This window comes from Athene cunicularia (genome assembly GCF_003259725.1).
Source record: "Athene cunicularia isolate RWA chromosome 1 unlocalized genomic scaffold, athCun1 chr1_part1, whole genome shotgun sequence".
In the NCBI taxonomy this organism is placed as follows: domain Eukaryota; kingdom Metazoa; phylum Chordata; class Aves; order Strigiformes; family Strigidae; genus Athene; species Athene cunicularia.
Window position 1 is genome coordinate 124,659,808 of NW_020799091.1, and position 12,173 is coordinate 124,671,980.

At 40.6% G+C, this 12,173-nt stretch overlaps 1 protein-coding gene across 3 annotated transcripts in view; it reads left to right on the forward strand.

Moving 5' to 3' along the window:
• Positions 1-109: 109 nt before the first annotated feature.
• MAATS1 (MYCBP associated and testis expressed 1) overlaps positions 110-12,173 on the forward strand; it is a 34,572-nt gene continuing 22,508 nt past the window's right edge. The window contains exons 1-9 of one of the 3 annotated variants that reach the window (XR_003399088.1): positions 110-789; positions 2,919-3,076; positions 5,808-5,891; positions 7,894-7,950; positions 8,845-9,026; positions 9,727-9,904; positions 10,221-10,378; positions 10,638-10,820; positions 10,929-11,071. Coding sequence is in view for 2 of the 3 variants with exons in the window: in XM_026855612.1 (XP_026711413.1) it covers positions 2,943-3,076; positions 5,808-5,891; positions 7,894-7,950; positions 8,845-9,026; positions 9,727-9,904; positions 10,221-10,378; positions 10,638-10,820; positions 10,929-11,071 (1,119 nt within the window). In the remaining variant the exon portion in view is untranslated. Of the gene's footprint in view, positions 790-2,918; positions 3,077-5,807; positions 5,892-7,893; positions 7,951-8,844; positions 9,027-9,726; positions 9,905-10,220; positions 10,379-10,637; positions 10,821-10,928; positions 11,072-12,173 lie in introns of those variants that run through there. The other 2 variants (XM_026855612.1, XM_026855603.1) reach the window with 2 other exon arrangements.

The window sequence follows — 12,173 nt, forward strand, 5'->3', positions numbered from 1 at the left end:
GGCCCGACACGCTCCGCGGCGGGGGGAGGCCGCGTCCTGCAGGGCCGGCAGGGCCCGGGGTTGGGGGGGTAGAAGCGGGTGGGGTGCGGGTTGTGAAGCGGTTGGGCTGCCCGAGCAGGCCTCCCGCCTCTCCCCGGGCCTCCGGTGCGGGCCGGCTGCTGTGCAGGGTCGGAGGTGGCCGAGGGGCTGTCACCAAGCGACCGGCAGCTGGCTAGGCAGGGGAAGCAGGTTTGGAGCCGGGAAGATGGGTGTCCCGAGCAGGGCAGAGCCACAGAGTGGTAAAATGTTCGGGTTGGCACCACTAGCGAAGTTATAAGGAGGGAGGAGAGGCCCGCGACTACGAAGCATTTGCGAGCTGGGGGAAAGCCAGTACTAGCTCTATATCCCAGAGAGAAGCATCATGTACACTGATATTTCCACAGATTACCATTGCACCATGCTTGCTTTTTCTGTTTCATGTCTTAATTTTCAGTTTAAGTTGGCAGTGCTTCCAAAAAAGTAGATTTTTCTTCAGTCGTGTGCATGTCCCACAGAAAGGTAGTATTTCAGCTCTGAGGCTTGTTTCTGTGATGGAATTTCTTTGATTTGGAGACATGTATCTCAGTTTTCTTCTTTTTTAATTTGTTTTATACTCTCTTAAAAACAGACTTTTAAAGAGGGAAGTGGAGCCTGATGATTCATGCCGATTCCTCAAATACGTAACTTATCTTTCAGACCCTCTGTAAACATCAAGCGAGGAGGACATATTCAACGTCAAATGTCCATGTTCAACTTATTGGTGATGAAGTGGTAGGTGCTGGCCAAAGATAGCTCACATGTGCACCTTGTATTTCTGTGTGTATGCATACACAGAGGTAGAAACTCAGTTCTGAGCTTCTCCCTTAAAACAGCAAAATACAAGAAGTGGTTTTATTTAAAACAAGACTTAAGACAGGGAGTAACCATGATTGCTGGCCTAGGGTCACTCTGTAGCAGCAGCCTAGAAACGCCTAGTTTCATGTCCAAAGCAATTTCCTAAATTGTGTGTCAGTATTTTTAATAGAGTATCTCCAAATGATGTTAACAATAGCTTTTATATGTTACTAAGATCTAATCAAAGATCTGGACAGCTGTTGGGCTGTTGTTCAAGCAGAGCTGTCGAAATGTGTTATTCCACGGCACCTCCTCGCTTACCTTGGGATATACTTATGGTACAGCTTAAGGTAGCATACTTAGGCAGTTTAAAATGAACAAGGTAGCAACAGCTAAGCAGCCTGTAAAGATTGCAGAACCCATCCTGATTCTTCATACTAACTAGGTTAGCACAGTTTAACTTCCTAGCTAAGCCCATAGGTAGTTAGCCCATGCGTGACTTTCTACTGCATTTGCTCCCCTGCTAACTGTATTCACCCTAGCTAGTTTAAAACCAGCTAGGGCATGTCTGTGGGAGTTGCAGTCACAGCATTGATTGATGGCTAGACAGGCTGCATATAGGTAGAATGCCAAAGGAAAGCAGACTTGGTACAACTGCACAATGAATTGGATTTTAAACAGAGTCCTCCTGAAGCCATGCACTTGACTGAGCCTGCGAGGCAGATATCTGAAACTCCACTGTGGTACAGCAAGGAGAAAAATCCCTGAGCAGCTTTCCAGCAATGGAATCAAGAAATATTTTTTAAATGTTTCTGGATATCTCCTACTCCATCATTTCAGACTCTTTCTTCTATCTACATGAAAAAAAAAAAAAAAAAAGTGTGTTTGTCTGCCTCTCTGTAGAGAGACATGGAGCTGGAAGCATTGCCTGTCATCACCGAGATCCCTGCAACAATATAGCTGTGTTAACAGTTCAGGCCAGACAACGTAAGCAGGCGTGCTGTCACTAATGTCACATCACAGGTGTAATGGCACGGATGGGGATGGTGACAGACTCTGACTTGCATAAAACATGTTTTAAGCATATGAATCAGCAAGGGTGCAATTCATAACAATACAACTTTGAATTGTCAATCTGTAGCATCACAAAATGGGGTAGACAGGGGTTGTGATATTACTTTATAGGGTTTTCCAAACTCTTCAAAGTTTAATTCTCTTTGAAGAGAAATGAAACAAAAATGCAGTCTCATGCACAGCGAACAGCTACTCATAGTAGGGTGCCTACATCTTCATCATCTGACACTCTCTTACACTCTGGTGAGTTAGTGTACTTGAAATGTCACCACTAGCCTATATGCATCTGAGTTAGCACCCGCTGAAATGAAAGGGGCCATTCACAATTCAAATCTGATTTCAGGCTTTACAGCAGCTCAAGCCAATATAGCTACATCACTTATACTTGAGTCACAATTGCAAAGATTTATTGGCAGCCATAAATTTAGAGATTTTAGGCATATCTACCCAGGGAAATTAGAAGGAAGGGTGTGGATTTTTAATGTGATCATTTTTGTGTGCCAACTCCTGTGGAGATATTTTTAACACATGCTAAAACTGTTACAGTATAAAATAATGTAACTTTACTCTGTAAGTGGAATATGTTACTTCATTTCTAGAGCACATGAAATAGGAGGGAGTTACATGGGGTAATGTGCTAGAAGTTCACATTACTGCACATTCACAGTTACTGCACACTAACCCCTTTATGTAACGAACTGTTAGACCCTTCAATTTTAAGTATAAGTTTAGACACTGGAAAACAGCCAGAAGACATATCTGTGCATCTGCTGCTAGTCTGGTATGCTCCACATCTTGAGAAGTACCATCTAACCAGCTGACATCATTAGCATATGTATGCTGCCTTCTTTCCCCATCTCAAATACGCAGTCCTGTACATTGCAGCAAGCAGAAATTCTGAACTCTTCAATGCTGTTTGAAATCGCGAAATTTCTCATATAAATTTCTCCTCTAAATTTTACCTCTTTTCCCTGTGTCCACACAAACATTAGGTAAAGGCACCAACGTTCTGAAGTATGTTTAGTAGCTTGATCCATTTCCCGGGCTATGGTCTCTGCTTGGAAGGCAAAGATCCAGTGCCTCCATTTATTGACCAGAGATGGAGAGGGAGGGCTCAGCAGCGCCTGGAGGCTCTTCAGCAGCTTGCTTCGTAAGTGTTCTATGGTTGGATAATTTAAAACAAACATACAAACAAAACCAACAGAAATCCATGCACACTGAAGGGGAGATGACTGCAATTTGCTCCTACTTATATTTCCCTTGAAATTAAGAGATTGCAGCTGTTGTGGAGTATGGTTGCCCATCTGTTTCTGACAGGGTGGATGTTGCACATTCCTTCATCTCTGTGCTATCTGCTTTGCAGTGGTTGCTGGGAAAGAAGAGAGTTTTTTCAGTCTCTTGTAGATCAGATAAGTGATGAAGACTTCTGTGACTTGTGTGTTACTTCAGCAGGAGCTGTTTCCCTTTAGTCCCATGCAGTTGCAGCTGGTTAGATTGCTTTTCCTGCTCATTCACGGGCGTATGGGGCCTGAACTAGGGCACCACATTTTTAGCCCAGGGGTTTCTTCGTTGAATTTTCTCCTAGCATTAAAATTGGGGCTTCTGATTCAGCAAATATTTTAAAAAACGTTTCTGTGTTTTGCCACACCATGCGTTATTTGGAGTCCTCTTGTAGCTGTATTCAAGACTGCAGGCATCAGCCTAGGTAGTTTTCAGAGGTTTTTGCTGCATTAACAAGATAACTTTAGACCATGGGCTTTTCAGGTGATGCTGCTCTGGGTTGCTGGTAACAGTTGTACCACCTGTCAAACAACAATCAAAGATGTTTAAGGGTGATACAGCTGGTTTTGTTCAGATTCAAAAGCATATTCTCCTCATTTCCATAATAAAGTAAGATTTTTGGAGCCTTTCTTTTTTCTTATTGTTATTTTTAGCATTTCAGACTGTCCCCAGCACATGAAAACCTCAGTGGCTTCTTCTACTTTGCCTGTTATTTTGTAACAAGATCTTAGTTGACACCTGCACTGCTTTAAAATTGATTTACATTTCAACAACATGTATTTGCAAAATGTCTTGCAATTAACAAAAAATGAGAAATACATCCCCTCTGTTTCAACCCGCACTGATTGACAGTGTTGCTGATACCAAAGATATATTATTTCCCAGCTGTACTCTCAGTAGTTGCATTGCCTCTGCAAGGTTACCAGGAATAAATGTTCATTTATTTCAGCAAAGTCAGCAAATAGAAGTCAAGGACATGCAAAAGGCAGGATCTGTGGAATAAAAGGGGCTATTTTTCTGGGTTCCCATTGTGCCTATAACTATACCATAATAGGATGAACAGCTTATGCTAATAAAGTTAGATCATAAGAATAAGTGCCCACCTGTGCTGAATGAAACACAAATCCATCTGGATGGAGCAACAGTCTGATATGTAAAGAGTCAGCTAGTGGAACTAGCCATCAGCTCAGTTAACTCATTTGAATTACAAACACAACTTCACAATAATAGGTTCATTAGTGCTGAGCAAGTATCTCAGGTTACTGCACTGCATCTCAAAACATTCCCCTCTCTTTTGTTATGTGATACGACTGAAAGCACTGGGAAGAGATGACTTTAAACTTACCTTGGCAGTAAATTGTATGTCACAGGAGGTTAATGAAGCATCTCTCTATAGGCCTTGCTGTAGTGGTTAGCCATAGTGTGGTTCCCCGAGTTCCACAGCGCAGCTTGCAGGACTTAGATGAGGTCTTTGAAGACAACTGATCTCAGCATGCAATCCTCTCTTTTGATCCTAGCTGTCGAGCAATGTTATGTATTGTTAATTGTATGTCTGTATTTAAAATTGGGCAGCAGCAACCAACTCCAGCACCCACACGGTCCCATACATCTGAGGTCAAGATTCTTACAAGTTGCCAAAAACGGTCTTATGAAAAACATGACCTTCAGGACTTGCCATATATGTAGCTCAAGGAAACCTTAATGGCATAAGATGGGCTTTTTTTTTTTTTTAAAGAAAAAGAACTTCTGTTTCTTGTCTTTAACCACCTTGCAGGTTGAAAAGACTGGAGTATAAAGTGACTGTGAAATGAAATAGCAATCCTGATGCATAGCTTTCAAAGGACTCAATTCTATCCGTTCTCTCACTGATTGCCTTAATGAGGTCTACCTCATGGTCTTCCAAAGCTTTAAAATAAAGAAAACCCTCCAAGATATTATAGTGAAAAAAAATTAAACAGTCTGCCTACTTTAAATTCAACAGGGGGAAAAAAATTAAGAAAGATTGTTCTTGCCAAAGATATGCTTGTTCCAGCATAGTATTTGAAACATTCACATGGTCACCCTGATTTTTCTCCTTTATTGGAGAATTCAAATTGAAATTGCTGATTCTAACATTTTTCACAGTTGCTCAACGTCTCTTCAGGTACTTCTGAAGTGGTAGTCTTCCCCTTTGTTCATTTTTACTCCTTTACACATATTTTCTGTTACAGAAATTTTTTCACTCTTAAGGAAGTAAGCTTGCTCCCCCCACTCCCAATAAAAGCAGTTTAGTTTATAAGATCAAGCATTTACAAGTGGCCAATCCTTTTCACAACAAGCACATAAGGAAGTTTTATTAAAGGCAGCAAATGACCATTTCTTGTTCACACATAGTGGGAAATATACATGAAGTGTCAAACTGTTTTGCTATATATATAAAGCATGAAAAAAATCAAGATATAATTGCTTGTATAAGTATGGGGATTTTGTGGAATTGTGCATGTTTGATTATGCAACCAGAGAAGTAGAGAAAGAGATTAAAAAAAAAAGAGGCATAAGAAAAAAAGATCAGAACTGTTCTGAATGTACTTCTTAAATTATATCCTGTATTTTGGCTTTAGAACTCAGTCTTCTCTTCAGATACCTCAAATTGTGTATGAAGATCCTGAAGTTAGTGGAAGGAATCGCTACAAATATTTTGCACGGTAAGGAATGAACTGATTTGAAACAGAGTTCAGAAGCTTGCTTTTGTGCAGTGTAAAGAGCACCTAAATAAATGCCAGAGCCTTATTTTTTCTGTCTTTTCTGTCAGTTCTTTAATCACTGCTATGGAGAAACTAAATAGTAACCAAATCTTAAATCACAAGGTCTTTTTAAATTCACGCTATGCCAGAAGGTTCAGGTAATGAGTTACCATGTAAGCATATGTACCAGGCATTCTGTAATTAATAATTATTTGTAAAAAGCATTGAACTGTAAGTCCTCCTACACAAAGGAGAAGGATGCTCACAAAGCCATTGTGGATCTCCAGACTCCTGGAAAGGTGCCTTCTTAAGAAGGAACCTTTTAACTCCCAGTTTCTGCCAGGAGCAGAAAGGGAGCAAAGGGAATTCTTGATTCTCATCAATGTCCTCTACTGCAGGACTGCTCTGCTCCTTCCAGAATGACACTGCAGGTCAGCAGCAATGGACTCAAGATCTCAACTTTGGCCACAACAACCCCCAGCCGCGATACAGGCTTGGGGAGGAGTGGCTGGAGAGCTGCCAGTCAGAGAAGTACCTGGGGGGGTGATTGACAACCGGCTGAACAGGAGCCAGCAGTGTGCCCAGGTGGCCAAGAAGGCCAATGGCATCCTGGCTTGTATCAGCAATAGTGTGGCCAGCAGGGACAGGGAAGGCATCTTGCCTTTGTACTCAGCACTGGTGAGGCCGCCCCTCGATTACTATGTTCATTTTTGGGTCCCTCACTCCAAAAAGGCCATTGAATGACTCGAGCGTGTCCAGAGAAGGGCAACGGAGCTGGTGCAGGGTCTGGAGCACAGGTCTGATGGGGAGCGGCTGAGGGAACTGGGGGGGTTTAGTCTGGAGAAGAGGAGGCTGAGGGGAGACCTCATCGACCTCTACAGCCCCCTGGAAGGAGGGTGCAGAGAGGGGGGATGAGTCTCTTGAACCAAGGAACAAGTGATAGGACAAGAGGGAATGGCCTCAAGTTGCACCAGGGCAAGTTTAGACTAGATGTCAGGAAGTATTTCTTTGCAGAAGGGGTTGTTGGGCATTGGAATGGGCTGCCCGGGGCAGGGGGGGAGTCCCCATCCCTGGAGGGGTTGAAGAGTAGGATCAACTTGGTGCTTAAGGATCTGGCGTAGTTGGGAACTGTCAGTGCTAGGTTAACGGTTGGACTAGATGATCTTCAAGGTCCTTTCCAACCTAGTTGATTCTGTGATTCTGTGATTCAACCAACAGCTAGTGTACAAATGTTCTCAACTTAGTCACATATACTTTGAATTACATTCACTATTATAGTCAGCAGCTGTTGGCCCATATTTCCACTTTAAATATTTTTAAAATGCCAAGTTTAATAAATTGAAGTTCTTTATGGCTCCTTTAGCAACAACAAAAAAAGAACAAAGACAATATCTTGAGCAATTTGAAATTAAGCTTTGAAGTCTCTCAAACACAAGGGAAATTGATAGTGAACTGAAATACACAAACCATAAGAATGCCTAAGAAGGAATTGAGCCCATGTCACTTACAAGATACTTCATAAAATACTGCAAAAAAGGAAACAATCAAATTAGGTAGGTCCAAAGCACCTTACCTTACCAGCTGATTATAGGAATTCATTTCAGGATTTCAAAAAGTTATTAAAAAAAACCCTCTCAAAAGCTCAAATTGAAAAAGGTAAACTACTGAAACACACACAAAATGTTGTGAGCACATTCAAAATTAACTTCTTTTAATTGTCTTGTTTTGCAATTCCACGTTCTGCTTCGACAGAAGAATAACAGTCCTACTGGTGAAACTTTCTCTGTTACTCCTTAGCTATGAAAGAATTAGTTAATATTCAGGCACAATTCTTAAACGTTCAGAACCTGAGTTGTGGGAAATCACTGCAACTCCACCAAAATTAGTGGACTGCAATTTTTCTAAACCATAACTATCTTTTACACCATGGTTGTTGTCTTACATCTGCATTCTCTCTTTTCAGACCTCTCATCCCTTCTAATAAGCTGCTTCCACTAAATATTGCTTACACAATGGAAAAGTAAGTAGTGAGTTCGGGAACATTCCTGTTGTAATTGGTCACATCTCAGAAAAAAATGTGAAACTGTTTAGCTGGTTGTCAATATTTTTCATAATGCACCAACAGGAAAAACTTCTTAAGAGGTAAGGGTTTGCTCACCACCGAGAATTCCTGAGAAAACAGGTGACTGACTTTTTCTGACTTTGCTTGCAGTGTATTAATAGTGCTTTGTGGGTAAAGGACATGTGCCTCAAGTGTGTTATGATAATGAGACCTGAAACAGAAATCCAAGTATCTCTGAATGCTAGAAGAGTTACTGATGCAAAGAAGATTCTCCAATACAGCAGTATTTTTGGAAGATCTTCTGATATTTTATCTCAGTCTCTGTCATAGTTGCAATACTGTTCAATGGTTTAAGGCATCCTTTAAGTAGTCTACTGTGGTTTTCAGTGGGGATCAAATTTCAAGGGGGCATAAGAAGATTTATTTCCTAGTATAGTCAATGGAAGTTGCACATGCTTACATCAGAATTTAATTTTTCTTCTGCAGTTGCTGGAAAGACGAACCTGTAAGCTAAATTGAAGCGGTCCTCCATTTTACTCTAAACCGTTAACTACTTTTTGTGCCCATTGACAGCAATGCTTTAGAATGGATACATAGGGAAGATTTGCTTGTAATAACTTGAGAGCTGAAACCAGAAGTTTTCTGGATTGTCTACCTAAAGAGGCAGGTTTCAGAGGACTCAGTGTAGCCTCAGTCTGCTTTTACTAAAGATAACAGAGTTAACATCAGTGGGAGCAATGTTAAGATAAACCACATTTGGATAGCCTACCTTTGACTTAGTGATGTGTTTCTGGTTTTTGGTTGTTTTTAATAAATGTGACAAATGTTCTTCCATCTTGCATCTCTTTTCAGGACAGAGCCCTGTGTCCATTCAGCTACAAGAGACAGCAACGTCTTTGGTCCCAAGTTACGAACTTTGGGCACACAGACAGATTACAGGGATGGAGAAGCCCAGACAGATCCCTATTCCCCTGAATATGTAGTTCCCAGTGGCTCAGTCCCTGAACTTCTGACACTTGCTACACTCACTTGGGGTGAGTTGTGAAATCAAGATAAATGATAATAATTGTCGCCTCTTTAGCAGGAGGTTCTTTTTTTCAATGTCAGGTCTCAAGTCTGTTGCCAGCTTTGACAGCCCTTGGTTGTCTTCCTTTGGGACACATTATTTTATCTATTTCTAAAACAGGTAAGATATTTTCCTCCTTAATGGTCCTGTTCTGGGGGATTTCATGAAGTGTTTTGAGATCATTCAATATAAAAAGGTCATATGTTTTACAAATACAAACTAGGAGCAGTTGTTCTATTTACTTACTGTTCTTCAGCTGTTCTGAATTAGACATCAAAAAAAACCTGTATGAACACTGCTGCCCCAGGATATACCTGTGATCCTCAACTCCCAGTGTTGCACCTGCAATAGTGATAGACACTGGACGTGCCAAAGAAAAGTGCACATTCTCAGAAAGTGTCTTCTTGGAAAAGTTTTTCCTCCTTTTGCAGCCTGCAGAAGAAGTACTGGTGTTTATCTCGACTAAGCTATAGCAACTGCAGGTCCTACCATTCCTCAAACTGCAGAATTTCACTGGTCCTAGAAGTATTCACTTCTAGCTATTGACAGCTCTGCTTGTGTTTAACACATGGGCTTGTGGTCATCCAGTCCTCTAATACTTTATTGGTGATGGTTAATTGCTGGATTCTCCATTCTCCTAAAGAGCTACTTCTTCTTGTCCCTGGAAGGTCGGGGGTTACCAGCGGGACTAGTCGAGGTGGAGATGATTGAATGCGCCCGGGAAAAACATGCATGGGAAGCAACTCTTCCAGCAGCGGACAATGCCTCACAAATCACAAAGAGGAGAAAAATGATGGAAGATATGGAGAGGAAGGAGTGGGCCTTTAGAGAACGGGAAATAGAAAAGTAGGAGTTCAGTTATACTCTTTATTTATTTTAATGATTGGCTGAATAGAGAGGGAACAGAAGGGGTACAAGCCTTTTATTGCTGTCAAAATCCCCTGAGTTTGGGAAGGGATATTTTTGTTAAATTTAATATGAGACTGCTACCACAATACTTTTCACCAGTGGTAAACTCACTTTTTAAAATGAAAGTTTAAATATGAGATATGCAGTATGAACTACGTGTAAAGTAGACGGTGTGTAGGATTTGATGATGACAGCATTGCACAGAACACTGCAGCGTACAATAGGTCATACCTGGGCTTTTCTTTCCTTTCAGGTTGCAGGAGGTTCGACTGGAAGTCTTAAAGAAACTGCTGCGAAGGCGAGAGGAGAATCAGAATGAGCTGAATGCCAAGCGCTTGGATGACCACTGGCGAAATCACCAGAAGGTTAAAGAAGAGAAAATTAAAAAGATTAACCATGACTGTGCACTAAGTAAGTTTAAAAACCAGGGAGAGAGTAGTATGAGACTTAGTTTTCATACAAGCCATTTCTGTTTTCACAAGGTTGAAAGTTTTATTCAAGATGAAACAGGTTGTATCCACAATATAGATATGTATGGCCAGCATTTGTTCAGGTCAAACAGGTCATGTTTTATATTAACCAGCAAAAGCTTTCCTAAATTTCCAAAGATGGAGCTTTTGTTAGAACTATTTGTATGAAGAACCTTCTTGCATTTGTATTTCCTTTTCAGTGGTCAGGAAACTGATAGCTAAGGGGAATAATGTGATGGGGAAGCTGGAGAGACGAGATATCATCAAAGAGTATACGGACTTTGCATCACAAACATATGCTCCTTTGTCTAGAATTGGTTATTTTCCAGACAACCGTTCTGAACGCTATGTGGTAAAAAACTTGTGTCTTAACACCTTTGCAGGTAAGGCATTTTGGAAGACTTAGTTTGTTGGAGATACTTAAAATATTAACAAAACTCAGATTTGTCTCCCCACCACTCCATTATTTAATCACTGTTTGTATTTCTTAGGACTGTGTGAACTGGAAGCATCTCTCCCAGATTCTGTCACCCAGGTCAAGATTGAAGCTCCAAAACCTAAGTACACTACCACTAAGACTGGATTTATTAAAAGATCAGCAAAGCTAGAGGTGGAGCTGGCACAAGTTCACCAGGTATGGAGCAGCATCCAGCAGCATATCAGTTCCTCTTAGATTTGAACTGCTCAGAAATGCAACTGGGAAGATGCGTGTGTAAGCTTTCTCTCATTTTCTTGTGATAAACTTGTATTTTTCGTAAGACAACTTCAAGGACAGAATGGATCAAACATTCAGACTGTTGTAGGCATGTCCAGTGGTGCTCTGGAACTCAGTCTGTCAGTACTCTCTCCCTAATATCTGTGCTTCTGCTCCAACCCTATAGAAAACAAGCACAGCTGCTTCTGTCTTCCTACAGATCAGGTATTTGGATCGGAACATATTAAGTCAGTTAGAAATTCCCTCCTGCCATTTGCTCGTTCTCATTTCTCTCTTGCTTTTATAATGCACAAGTGGCAAGCATACTGGTTACACTGTCAAACTACTAATAATTAATCTGGATTCATATTATAAAAATGCTGTACGTTTTAAAAAAATGCACGTTTTAAGTACAAATTGTAAAAACACTTGCAGCAAAGCATGATTAGAATGACCCCGCTCATAAAATTGGATCAGAACAGTGGATGCACATCACTGTTGCTCCCTAACAACATCATCTGATTTGCAAATGTGCTAATATTGTTTTGCATGTCTTAATTTATCACAACTGTTCATGCAGATGAGGTGTCCATATATGCAATTAACCACCGAGGAAAGAAGTGCCTCATTTGCATCTACAATCACAATATTTGTAAATTACATGTACTTTTAACGCTTCTTGTAATGCTGTAGAGGGTTACCTCTTTTTAAAATCAGGTGTATTCTTGGCTGGCTGTTGTATCACTGAAAAATACTGAATTCATTTGTAAAGCTTGGCAACATTCACCTATGCTTTATTTAGTGAAGAAATATTTCATAATTGAAAATTTGTGTATAGCCTTCTTGTTTTAGTGTAATTTAATAATACTTTCAAAGACAGTAGCTTTCTACTAATGAATTTTAAATTGAAATCTTGTTCTGAAAAGTCAGTCATATTATCTCAAATTTAAATTCTGCTAGATTTTGTAAAAGATGAAATGTTGCATCTGTTTACTATCCAGAAGGAAAATTTTCAAAGAAAATCTTTAGTGCTACAGGAAGC